Here is a 13,270-nt window from a genome sequence, read left to right as displayed (position 1 = left end):
GAACGGGTGCTCAGCTCGCCAAATGGGCTGAGGAGCAGGGGGAGCTGTCCGGTGGGGTGGGGGGGAGGAGCAGGGCCGAGGAGCAGGGCTCCGGCTGCTCCACTGACCTCACCGGCCCCCTCTCCCCGGGGGGCGCCGCACCACAGGCGGTTTGGGAAGGCGGAGGCGAGTACGGTTCCTGGAACACGAAAATTCGTAAACAAACATTCCACCCCCACCACCACAGAATCTGTGGTCTGAAATGACCTTGAGAAGGTCAAAGTAAAACATCCATCACACAACGACCCAGGCGGGACTCGAACCCGCAATCCCCAGCTCCGGAGGCTGATGCCTTATCCTTTAGGCCACTGGGCCACTGCTGCTGCTGCTGCTGCAGAGCTGCTGAACCACTTCCCATTCTAACAGAGTCTCCCTGCTGCTGCAGAGCTGCTGAACCACTTCCCATTCTAACCCTGGGGACACACCGGTACGTGGAACTTGCGTGCATGCGCCGCGCAGCACACCTCCGCGCAGAAGGCGCTTAAAGTGTCCACACAGAGAGCACAGCTCACTTCTCTTTCTCTGCGTGCTCTGCTCATCCGCTATATATTTTGCCCCAGATCTATTGTCTATCATTATCATGACAGACAATCCATGTTCACCCTTCCCTTATTTAACATGACCTATAAACCTATGAACACAGTGATTACACATGGCATATTTACCTGATGAGGCTGGGAGTCCAATTCCTGTGGCAACCTGCTCCCAACATGGACAAGTTTTCGTAGTGTCTTTATAGAATTTGTGCTTCGGGTCGTATAAAATCCGGTATTTCCCAACTTCAAAAATCAACTTTTCATCGTCCATCTTTATCCAATCGATAAAAACGTTGGTAACTTTAGCCTACTGGCTACTAAATTTATCTCCTCTCTCTGTTGTCTGTCTCCTTCGCTCTGATCGATGCTCTCTCTGCTCTCTCTCTCTTTTCACACTTCCAAAGGGGCAATCAACAACGTAAATAAACATTATTTTACTTTGAAATTGGTTTTATTTGATGAATGTCCGGTTTCAGAGTTCCTGTCTGCCCTGATCTGATCTGTTCAGCTTGACCGAGTCGCTCACGGGCGCAGAGGGTCCGCGCACAAACATAGAAATCGAGGCTATCCTGCGCGCCCTGAGCGTCCGCGGAGCTGCGCGCTGCGTGCAATTCGGTGTGGACTGACAGATCTGTTAACATGGTGTCCTAATGAAAACTGGCTGCGCACAAGGTCGTGCCGGGCAGCTTACGTGCAGGAGACGCTTGCGGTGTGTTTTCAGGGTAACAGAGTCTCCCTGCTGCTGCAGAGCTGCTGAACCCCCTCCCATTCTAACAGAGTCTCCCTGGCAGGAACTCCTGTAGTCGGGTTTCCATCCACCTGTTTTGATGCAAAATTTCAATTTGTGCATAAAAAAACAGAGTGGAAAGGCTGCCTAATTCGCAAAAACCTCCAAATATCGCAAAAAAGTTTTCACACTTGGGGGAGGCGGAAAAGTCGGGTGTATCGATAAAAGGAAAATGCGAAACGTGCGGTGGAAACAGATTAAGTGATATTCCATTGTCTCTCCATTCAACAACCACACAGTTTGCCTTGATCACTGCAAAACATGACATGCCGTGTAGCCTCCACAATAGGGCTACACAATAGGGTAAATACGCAGCACAATACCTGCTGTGGTAAACAGAAGAAGACTGAGATATTAACTTTAAGGCGACTCACTTCTAGAATTGAATGAAATTGTATTCACTTACAATACTATCTGCTCCGTGGATTATAACGTTAGTTTGCCGAGTCGCACCTGGTAATCCGGAAATGGGGTTATGGTAGGCTACCTTTGTCTACTTGTAGATCATCAAGAAACTTTAAATCAATAACGTTAGATGTGTTTAACAGAGCTGTATATCGGGTCTAGCAGCTGATCAGCAGCTCAGACAGCCTCAAACACGAGGTGATTGACAGCTCTATAATTCGCAAAATAGCAATGGATGGAAACGCGCATTATTTCGAATTTTCTTTTGCCGACTTTCTGAAAATTCGATTAAAAGTTGCGATACATTTGGATGGAAACCCAGCTAGTGTTTCAGCTCAAAGTTTAGCCAAACCAATCAACAGCAGACTCTGAGGAAGTGATGAGTAGTATCCATGCTGCGCTTCATCACCAGGAGTTCTTCTGTACATGTTTTTTCTCATCTGAAATTGGCCATCTGTTGGCACAAGGCCAGAGCCAAACCACCTATTGTTTGTCTCTCAGTGATGAATGCACTCTGTCACATTCCTTGTGACAGCACAGAGCCATTTCAGCCAATGAGATTTCAAGGATGTCTTGTCCTGGAAATAGCACGGATCAGGAGGAACCCAATGAACACTGTCTTCACTTATTGTGTTATTGATTGATACAAGACATAAGAATTGGTAGCTACAGTAGTTGATTACAACAATGAACAATGAATCATAGTGAATAATGAACGGCCTGAAAACCTCAACAAACACGTCGCAACTCGTGAACTCGGAGCATTCAGAAGATTTCCACATACGAAGTTGTGAATACCACATGTGGGGGGGTGGGGGGGGGGGGGGGTTCATATGTACTCGTGGCAAACACAGGGAACACCACCCAATTTGAAGGCAGCATAAATATCAGCACTCATGGAATGCCTCTTGTCCAATCAAATTGCTCGAACTAATATAGCAATAAAAAGGTTCTGCTATGGCAGTGGTTCTCAAGTTTTTTCACATGAAGGACCCCTAAACTGACAAAAATTAGACCACAGACCCCCATTTGATAGGATTCTGTCCCACGGACCCCCATATGATAATAAGATTGATGCTTTTAGATGTTTTATTACAGAAAGTGTATAAAACCCATGACCAAAATAGTCATTGTGTTACTTATGAATGGAGTTATAGCGAAAATAAATTACCCCCCTTTTGGCTCGGGTCCCCCTGGAACCCCCTCAAGGACCCCTGGGGGTCCCCGGACCCCCATTTGAGAACCACTGTGCTATGGTACAAACTGAAAGGTGCTACTAGATATTATCGATACTACCCCCCTTTAGTTATTGTTGCTTGCATCCTTTTGGTACTGTCTTCTCTGTGTGTGTGTGTGTGTGTGTGTGTGTGTGTCTGCGCGTGCGTGTGTGGGGGGCAGTGGTGTAGTCCCGGCAGAACGCGTGGGAACGGCGTTCCCATACTTCTCCAAGCAGTGTTTTGTGTGTGTCAATGTGTGTGTGTATGTGGAGCCAATAAAACGAGTGAATCTGGACAAAGTTGTCATTTGTCTATATTTAAGGTGAGCTGAATGATTCACATGGCATCAACTCGTGGCTTGAAGGAAGAAGGAAACAGTCCACCTTAAATTTAAGGTGGGCTGAATGATTCACATGGTATCAACTCTGGCTTGAAGGAAGAGGGAAACACTCCACCGGTCCACCTTAACTAGCTAGTAGTGGCATTTTAGGCATCAAAATGTTTTTTTTCTCCCAGTAACTGACGAGATAACAAGTAAAGATGAAAAGGCAGCCAAACATCCTTTCATTTTTCAGACCAGTTGCGAAAAAGGTACGTTTACAATCATTTAGAAACAATGTTAAAAGCTGTTTTGGCACCAGGCAGGCACACGCCCCCATTAACCCTGGAGCTAACAGGTTAGCTTCTGACGCTAGCTACTACGCTAGCTGCTAGTACTAGCAGCATTGATGATGACTACAAAATTAGCACCAGCCAATGCTGGTAAAATATGCAATATGTACAATCATATCGTTCCTAACAGTAAATGGGTGGGCCAAATCAGCTACACACGGAAGCACACCGGTCCGGTTTCTCAGTTTCTGCACATGCGCAAGCGGTGTACATTTTACTACGGAGTGCATGTTACATTACCGAGATTTATTTTCAATTAACGCTAATCAAAAGTTAGCGTTAATCACCAGATTGCAATTTGCAACGCCAGAATTCGCCACAAAATGGTAAGTTACTTGCTAAAAATGCCAGCCGCCGTGCCAAATGATCAATTATGCAGCCTTGTGCAACTTGCGTGATGCTTGAGACTTGTTTAGCTTAGCTGTTTGTGATAACTGACTCTGTCATGGGCTACTTCTGCAGTGTCTAGAGGACACAATAAATTATGTGTGTGTGTCAGTGTAGTGTGTGTGCGTGCAGGGGGACCTGTGCGTGTGCTGGGGGAGGGGGGTGTTCCGCAAATAGGTGTGTTCCCTCACTTCTCAAGATAGCACTACACCTCTGGTGGGGGGGTGTCTGTGTGTGTGTGTGCGTGCTTGTGTGTGTGTGCATAGGTGTAGTGCTGGTGTAACGCGAGGGAACGGCGTTCCCACACTTCCCACTGCGATGCGTTATTATGGAAAACCCACCGCAGTTCTTCCCAAGGAAGAAAAACAACAAACACCTGAATAATGTCATGGGTAAACTGGAGGAGTGCAGAAATGCCTGTTGAGCCGTGGGTGGCGGCAGTACAAATCAAATTGGCAACTTTGATGATATTTCATAATTTCATTGAAGCCGTGGTCTCCCCCCTGTGCATAATTGAGCAGCGCCAGCTCACCTCTAGCCTCTTTGATCTCTGTTACAGCTCCCGATTCATACGCTACAAGCCGAGAATATGAACTTATATTGCTACAATTAACTCATTAACAGTGTGTAACAGACATTCAGTGTGTAACAGAATAGCCTACATTCTGACTGTGTGTTATGGAACGCATCTACCAGCAACAACGACAACTGGGCCAAGTTAGAGAAAGCGTGTTAAAACAGAATACGGGACTATCTAGACTAGAGGAAACAAAACAAATGAAAAATCTGAGCTGGCGATGTTGTTTTGTTGTGGAATGCGCCGTGCATGGAGACCTGCACGGCTGCCTTGACCCAATAGATGTGAGCATTACTTCTTTGTGAGAATGGAAAATTATCTCAATTTGGCCATACCAGCGATAATTATAATAATTTTGAGCATATCATGCATCATAATTTAACATTTTATTTCATGGCCAGATGTGGCCTTTCATAGCTCGTGCAAGTTAAGCTGTTTATGTGCTTTTGTCCCATGCGTGATGCCCTCGCGCTGCCTATGATTTATATTGACATTGAACATTTGTTCAATGTCAAGCGAAAATAATTGTGTTTGGGGCCCAGTTAATGAAATCGACGGGCTGGGCGCACTGTTTGTGGTGTGGGAGATCCGAGCTGTCAAGAGGCAAGAGAAGAGCTGTCAAATGGGAACAAAACACTCGCTCCTCGCCAATCCCGGTGCTTGACTGCTGCGTAGGCGGGCACAGGGCGTGGTTTTGCCGGAACTCCCCATATAGGTGCGTTCCCCCACTTCTCCAGATAGCACTACACATCTGTGTGCGTGTGTGTGTGTGTGTGTGTGTGTGTGTGTGTGCGTGTGCGTGCAGCGTGCATGTGTGTGTGTGTTACCAGGTCCTGGAGGTGTTCTGCTCCTTGTTGGGAAAGCAGGGCAGGTACTGGGTGACGGTGGGGCGACTCTCTGGCCAGCGGTAGTGGAGCGGCTTCTCCTCTGGGCAGTTCTCTGCAGGGGGCAACAACACTCACTTCAGCATTCAGCTTATATATATATATATATAGTGTGCATATATATATATACGTATATATATATTGAATGAAATATATACCGTAAATTCCGGACTATAAGCCGCAGCTTTTTTCCCGTTTTTTGGCCCCTGCGGCTTATATAACGGTGCGTCTTATCTATGGATTTTTTCAGAAAAAAAAAAAAAATACAAATAAAATCTCTCTTTTTTAGCACTCTTTCTAACTATAAATCCACTTCTGTTTTAATTTCCTCTCTTGCCCTCTTTTCACCACACCGCGGACACTGTGTGCACTGTAAAAATAAACAACGGTGGTGTTGTGTTATGTTGTTTTGTTGAAATGTTACGGTAATACGGTAAATGGGAGCTTCCTCAAACAGCCATCTCTTTCCCGACAATCCCCTCTGTGCGTGACCACTTACATATGGTAATTACGGTAAGCAAACGGCCACTCGACCAACAACTCCCTCCCCCGACTACCAGGAGAAAATCACAAACTTCGGCGAATTCACACAAAGGAAGATCAAGGAATATTCACAACAAGACGAGCAGTAGAAGCAACACTCTCACTTACCATGGGGAAGGTACGCAGAAATTCACACGACGCAGCTTTCAAGTTGAAAGCAGTCAATCTCGCATTAAAAGAGGGAAACAGAGCAGCAGCGCGTACCCTGGGCATCGATGAGTCAATGGTGAGACGTTGGAAGAAGCAGCAGGAGGAACTGTCTCAGTGCAAGAAGACCAAAAAGTCCTTCAGAGGTCATAAAAGCAGATGGCCCGAACTTGAAGATTCCCTTGAAGATTGGGTGTTGACCCAGAGAGCAGACGGCCGAGGCGTTTCCACGGTGCAGATCCGACTGAAGGCCAAAACAGTCGCCACCGAGATGAAAATTGAACATTTCAGAGGTGGGCCATCTTGGTGCTTCCGATTCATGAGACGAAAGGGACTGTCCGTCCGGGGGAGAACTACTGAACAACTCCCTCCCGACTACCAGGAGAAAATCACAAACTTCGGCGAATTCACACAAAGGAAGATCACGGAATATTATAGGAGTGTGAAAACATCCACAATCACCAACGGGTTCCAAAACGCTGGACTGCTGCGGGATGAAGAGGATGACGCCGCCACAGCTGGCGCTGAGGGCCGTCAGAGGCTTCAGAGGCTGTTCGATGCCGACAGTGATGAAGAGGAGTTCGTTGGTTTTGAGTGACAATGAAGGAGAGAGGAGAGTGGTTGACGAAGCCACCCTGAACCTGTTCGTTTCCGACACTGAAGATGAGGACTTTGGTGGTTTCAGTACGCAGGAAGAAGAGGAAGACGAGGATTAGTGACTTGACTTCTCTGGTTACAGGTTTGCTGCACATATAGCCTATTGTTGTGTGATTTTGTCTGGGGATTAGTGACCTGACTTTTGTTTTGTTTTGTTGAAATGTTAATAAATGGGAGCTTCCCCAAACAGCCATCTCTTTCCCGACATTCCTCTCTGTGCACGAACCCTTTCATATGGTAATTAAACATCAAAACACCCGCGGCTTATAGACCGGTGCGGCTTATAGAAGAAAAAAATAGTCAATTTTGGTCCCGCGGCTTATAGACCGGTGCGTCTTATAGTCCGGAATTTACGGTATATATACCGTATATATATAGTATATATATATATATATATATATATATATATATATATATATATATATATATATATATATATAGGGTTAGGATTAGGGTTTTATATATATATACAGTATATCCTCTGGGCAGTTCTCTGCAGGAGGCAACAACACTCACTTCAGCATTCATATATATATGTATATATATATATATATATATATACAGCATATATTGGTGAGCTATAGTTCGACTTAAATTGATTGATTGATTGATTTTATTCAATGTTTGGATGAGTACATGGGACATAAAATACATGCAGCCATCAACATCAAGGATAAAAACACAATAAAGTCCGAGGACTTGTTTTCATTGTGGTCCTTGGTCTCAGACATACAGTTCAAACAACATAAAACAGACATTTACACACAAAAAATATATACGGCCCTTTTATGAAAATTTTACCTAGTTAAAACAAACTAAAAACAGATTAATCAAAAAGCAATATAAAATAAAATAAAATAACCAATCCTAAAAAATAACAGGCAATTTAAGAACTTAAAACCATCAGACTGTCTAAAATAAATAAAAAATACATTGATATTTACCCTGATGTGCCATTGGCCATAAGCCAGTTTTTTAGGGTGGACTTAAAAGTGCTCAAGGAGTCAGTCAGCTTCAAGCTATCGGGTAGACCATTCCACAGTAGAGCTGCTGAGTATAGAAAGGAGTTTTTAACCATGCAGCTCTTGAATTTGACGGGAACTATGTTGTGGGAGCTTCCTCTGGTGGAGAAGCTGTGAACATCGCTGACCTTGGTGAAGTATTTTTGGAGGTATTTAGGGACCGCATTGTGCATGATTTTGTGAACCAAGCACAACTTTATCTGTTTGACTCTCTCCTCCACTCTGAGCCATTTGAGGCTGGAGAAGTGTTCCGGGAGAAGGTGAGTCCTGGGGTGGAGAGAGAGTAGCAGCCTTGCTAGTTTATTTTGGGATGTCTGAAGTTTATTTTTGAGGGCCTTAGTAATGCCGGTGTACCAGGAGGTACATGCATAGTCAAAGTGGCATTGGATGAGATCGCCCGCCAGTTTACTTTGGAGATGGTTTTTGAAGCTATACTCTCACCGTATATTCTATTATCCAGGATGCATCCGAGATAATTACTTCCTCTTTGTTTTCAACAGAGATGTTGCCGACTATGATGTTGAAACCGGGGGATTTTTTGAGTTTGGCATTTGAACCAAACAGAATTGATTCGGTTTTACCAAGGTGGAGTGATAGCTTGTTGTCTGCCAGCCATGTGCTGACGTTCTGGAGTTCATTGCTGAGGATTTGTTCAACCTGCGCTTTCTCTTTGTGGGAGACCAGGGGAGCCGAGTCGTCCGCGAATAGAAACAGGTTACAGTCACATGCCGACTTCATATAATTTACATAGATTAAAAAGAAAAGTGGTCCTAATATGCTTCCTTGAGGCACCCCGCAGCGTAGGGGGAGAGAAGAGGACATTTGTAATGGGTACATTTGTAAAACTTGGGTAAAAACTTACCAATAGATTTGATATTGATGGAGTTCGTCTGTATCTGCAGCCCGTCACCCATGGGTGCCTCGCTGCTGGACAGCCTGGCAGACACAGCAGCCTCCCCCAGACTCTCATTGGTGGTGTAATGATAAACCAGCAGGGCCTGGCAGGTGTAACTGGACAGGAGAGAACGGTATAAACCTTGTGTCTAGTGTTGTCCAGTCTAGTAGAACAGTGGTTCCCAAAGTGGGGGTCGGGACCCCCCAGGGGTCACGGAACACCGCTGGGTGGGTCGCGAGTTTATTTCCAGAATGTGTGAACTACAGAATGTGTGAACTACAGAATGTGTGAAATACAATTTAAAAACGATTAAAAAGAGCCAATTTTAACCATAATTGTTAGATTCTTGTTTGTTTTGTTTACGAAATTCTCATGTGCGCACAAATGTTTGTATGCTTCAACCACCTCCAGGGATAGTAGGGGTCACGAGCCTCTGGCACTGTTATTTTGGGTGTCAGGGGCTGAAAAGTTCTGGAAACCTAGTAGTAGAACACGATGTTCTACATTTACTCAAGTGCTAAGTAGTAAAATATATATTAACATTAATGCTATCCTTCAAGTATTGTCAAATGCTACTTTTTCCTTTTAAAAAGTCTTAGCTGACTGTGTTGCAGAGTTAATTTCACTACAGCCGTTTTCACACATGCGCTTTTTACCGTTAAATGACCTGGAAAGCGGTCTAATGCCTTGGAGTGTGAAAGTTGTTTTCCGGTATAAGCGCGACCCCGTCATCGTGGACTTTTCACCAGTTTCGAGCCAGTCAGAAGAGCGGTATGCCGCGATAAGGGACACAAGTGTGAAACGGGTCCAGTCATTTGCCGCTCCTTCTCTCATGGGCAAGGTGTACACACGTTGCTTAACTCATTCACCGCCAGTTTAGGACTGCCAATATTTAGCACAGGCCAAAGATTTTCATAATTGTTGGTCATCTTTCAAGACCCACAGTAAATTATCTATTAGCACCAGAGTGATTTGCAATACCTCAAAATGAAGATGTACGTCTCTGGGTTCACCAGGAAAAAAAAGTGAGCTTTTAGCATGTTCTGTACTCTACTTATAGCCATTTATATACACCCTGTTTTCACCCAAAATGTCTCTCTGAGAAAAGAAATTGCAGAAAATGGCATTTATGTACAGCACACAATATCATGCAGAACTCGCTCTCAATTCTTTTATTTTGAACTGTATTGACATCAGACATGTAAATATTATTCATTATGACACAAATGACAATATATATATATATATATATATATATATGAAGTGCTTTTTTTACATTCAACAATACAGTTTGCTCAGTGTGAGTGAGTGTACAGACAGACACACAGACAGACAGACAGACAGACAGACACACAGACACAGACACACACACACACACACACACACACACACACACACACACACACACACACACACACACACACAGAGAGAGAGAGAGTTCTGTCCACAGCTGCCTGCAGCTAGATCGCACCTCCTTCCCCATCAGCGTTTTGCCTCCTCTGCTGCTCGTTTTCCTCCTCTCGTTCGGGCTGGGAGTGGGACGAATGCTGCGACACGAGTCACACGACACAGGAACGGGTCCGCGGCTTGGCTTTGGGACCAGGCGCTGCTGGAACCGGATCGATCATGTTCGTCACGGGTTTGACTAGGCAATCCAGGTTCGCCCTGCAGCAAGGCAGCAGTGCAGCGCGCCGAGAGGCGTTTCAATGGCGTTTTTTCCTCTGTACAAGGAAGCGCGTTTCTCTGTTTTTCCTCTTTTCCTCCTTCTTCCTCGTTTCAAACAACAGCTGCGGTATGTGTTTGATAACGTGCTGTCGGCTACCCTTTGAGGATAGGGACCAGATGACATGTCAGAGGCTGGGTAAGTGTTTCAACTACGCGCTGCACTCATAAAAACAAAAACACGTCAAACACGTCTTTGGCGTGGATGGCTATTTCTGATAAGACGTCAAAGACGTCTTTGGCGGTGAATGAGTTAACGTTCACTTCCAGCATGCATCATCTAATCATTCGCGCACATCAAAGCAAACTACTTCCACATTTCGCTTCGTGCATTTGCTTTCTCTACATACATACAAGCGTTGGGCGGCTTGCAAGCCGCTGCCATTCTCGCTGTGTCTGTCCTGTGTCGGGCTGCTGCGAAGTGCGGAGGACTGAAGGACTGGCCTCTCTCGAGCAGAGAGGGGAGGGGGGAAATCGGCTGTGTTTATTACGCTGGCTTGATGCTGCCTGGATACTACTCTGCACTGCAGCCCATGAGCGAATGTGAAGGATACAACATACTCTTAAGTCAAACGAGTGTGATTTATTGTGTGACAAGCAAACTTATTTCACCATCGAAGTTTTGCCGACCCCCAAAATAAGCCCCCCACGCCCCCCCGCCCCCCCAACATACAGGCTATTTGACGACTATATTCACACATGCGAGCGCTCAGGTGTGAAGGGAAATTCCGGGAAATGGCCGATATTGATTAACAGGTCATTTTCCTGTAAGCATGTGTGAAAATGGCTTACTGTTGACAAAATGTACTATTGTAAGTCGCTTAAAAAGCATCTGCTAGGGGTGGAGCGGTTGGGGAAGGGGGGGTTGGATGAGAGAGAATACAACTAGCCCCCCTGTGGCGCTGGGCCTGTGCTTTTGTGTATTGCATTGAATGAATAAAGCAATTTACCTCACAGCTCGATCCAGTGAAGCAGGCTGCAAACTGGAGAGAAGAGAGGCACAAACACCACTTTCAATGAACAGTATTTGCAAAAACAAAATCTTCTTATGGTTTGTTTGAACCTACGTAGATGTCAGGAGACAATACAATGAGTATCACAAAGGTCAATCACAGGACAGTCAATTGATTAAAATTGACATGATTGACAGTGTACCTGACAGCATTCAGCATCCTGATAGATTTAAATCCCACTGCAGCTTAAAACAAGCACTAATAATTATTTGCACATACTGTAATATTCTGCTCTGGTCTGAATGACACACTAGAGATGTCTAATTGTCTATAGTTACATATTCTGAGGAAATATAGTTTTATCTACTTAAACCACCTCCAAGTGTTTGTTGAGTGCTGTTTCTTACCTCAAGTAACGTACGAAGACTGCATGGGTCCAGTTCTGAAATGTTTGATTCAGCTGTAAGGAAGAAACAATTCAATTCAATTCAATTCAATTCAATTCAATTCAATTCAATTCAATTCAATTCAATTCAATTCCATTCAATTCCATTCAATTCAATTCAATTCAATCCAATCCAATCCAATCCAATTCAATTCAATTCAATCAGTGAATCTGTCAGTCAACTGAACAATCAGGGTGTCTGTTTGTCTGTGCTGTTTGTCTAATCGATATTGTTACGGGCACGAGTGCCCTGCCTTGTATTTTTCCTTTCTTTTCCTATGTTGGGTGGAGCTAGTTTTCGTCTGGGAATACGGAGCTGTGTCTCCCATGATTCCTGGCGGTGACGTCACTCACTGCGTGCGCATTTTTAAATGGAAACCAAAATTGGCACGGTATGATATGGTATGGTATGATATGGTATGGTAGTATGGTATGATATGGTATGGTATGATATGGTATGGTATGGTATGGTATGGTATGGTATGGTATGGTATGGTATGGTATGGTATGATATGGTATGGTATGGTATGATATGGTATGGTATGGTATGGTATGGTATGGTATGATATGGTATGGTATGGTATGATATGGTATGATATGATATGGTATGATATGGTATGGTATGGTATGATATGATATGGTATGGTATGGTATGGTATGGTATGGTATGATATGGTATGATATGGTATGGTATGATATGGTATGGTATGGTATGGTATGGTATGATATGGTATGGTATGATATGGTATGATATGGTATGGTATGGTATGGTATGATATGGTATGGTATGATATGGTATGGTATGGTATGATATGGTATGGTATGATATGGTATGATATGGTATGATATGGTATGGTATGATATGGTATGGTATGGTATGGTATGATATGGTATGATATGGTATGGTATGATATGGTATGGTATGGTATGGTATGGTATGATATGGTATGGTATGATATGGTATGATATGGTATGGTATGGTATGGTATGATATGGTATGGTATGATATGGTATGATATGGTATGGTATGATATGGTATGGTATGGTATGGTATGGTATGATATGGTATGGTATGATATGGTATGATATGGTATGGTATGGTATGGTATGATATGGTATGGTATGATATGATACGATATGGTATGATATGGTATGATATGGTATGGTATGGTATGATATGGTATGGTATGATATGATACGATATGGTATGATATGGTATGGTATGGTATGGTATGATATGGTATGGTATGATACGATATGGTATGATATGGTATGGTATGGTATGATATGGTATGGTATGATACGATATGGTATGGTATGATATGGTATGATATGGTATGGTATGATATGGTATGGTATGGCTTGGCGTGGCCAAAGGTGTC

The 13,270-nt window shown here is 44.0% G+C and overlaps 1 protein-coding gene across 1 annotated transcript in view; it reads right to left on the bottom strand.

Annotated features, from left to right (window-relative positions):
- Positions 1 to 13,270, bottom strand: part of adgrg6 (adhesion G protein-coupled receptor G6) — a gene marked incomplete at its 5' end in the record, with an annotated part of 119,249 nt that overhangs the window by 42,230 nt on the left and 63,749 nt on the right. The window contains 4 exons of the mRNA XM_083643747.1: positions 5,448 to 5,559; positions 8,736 to 8,884; positions 11,441 to 11,473; positions 11,851 to 11,903. Of these exons, the coding sequence (XP_083499873.1) occupies positions 5,448 to 5,559; positions 8,736 to 8,884; positions 11,441 to 11,473; positions 11,851 to 11,903 (347 nt within the window). The remainder of the gene's footprint in view (positions 1 to 5,447; positions 5,560 to 8,735; positions 8,885 to 11,440; positions 11,474 to 11,850; positions 11,904 to 13,270) is intronic.

This window comes from Poromitra crassiceps (assembly GCF_964638095.1).
Source record: "Poromitra crassiceps genome assembly, chromosome: 9".
In the NCBI taxonomy this organism is placed as follows: Eukaryota; Metazoa; Chordata; class Actinopteri; order Beryciformes; family Melamphaidae; genus Poromitra; species Poromitra crassiceps.
This window is presented reverse-complemented; position numbering and strand designations above follow the sequence as displayed.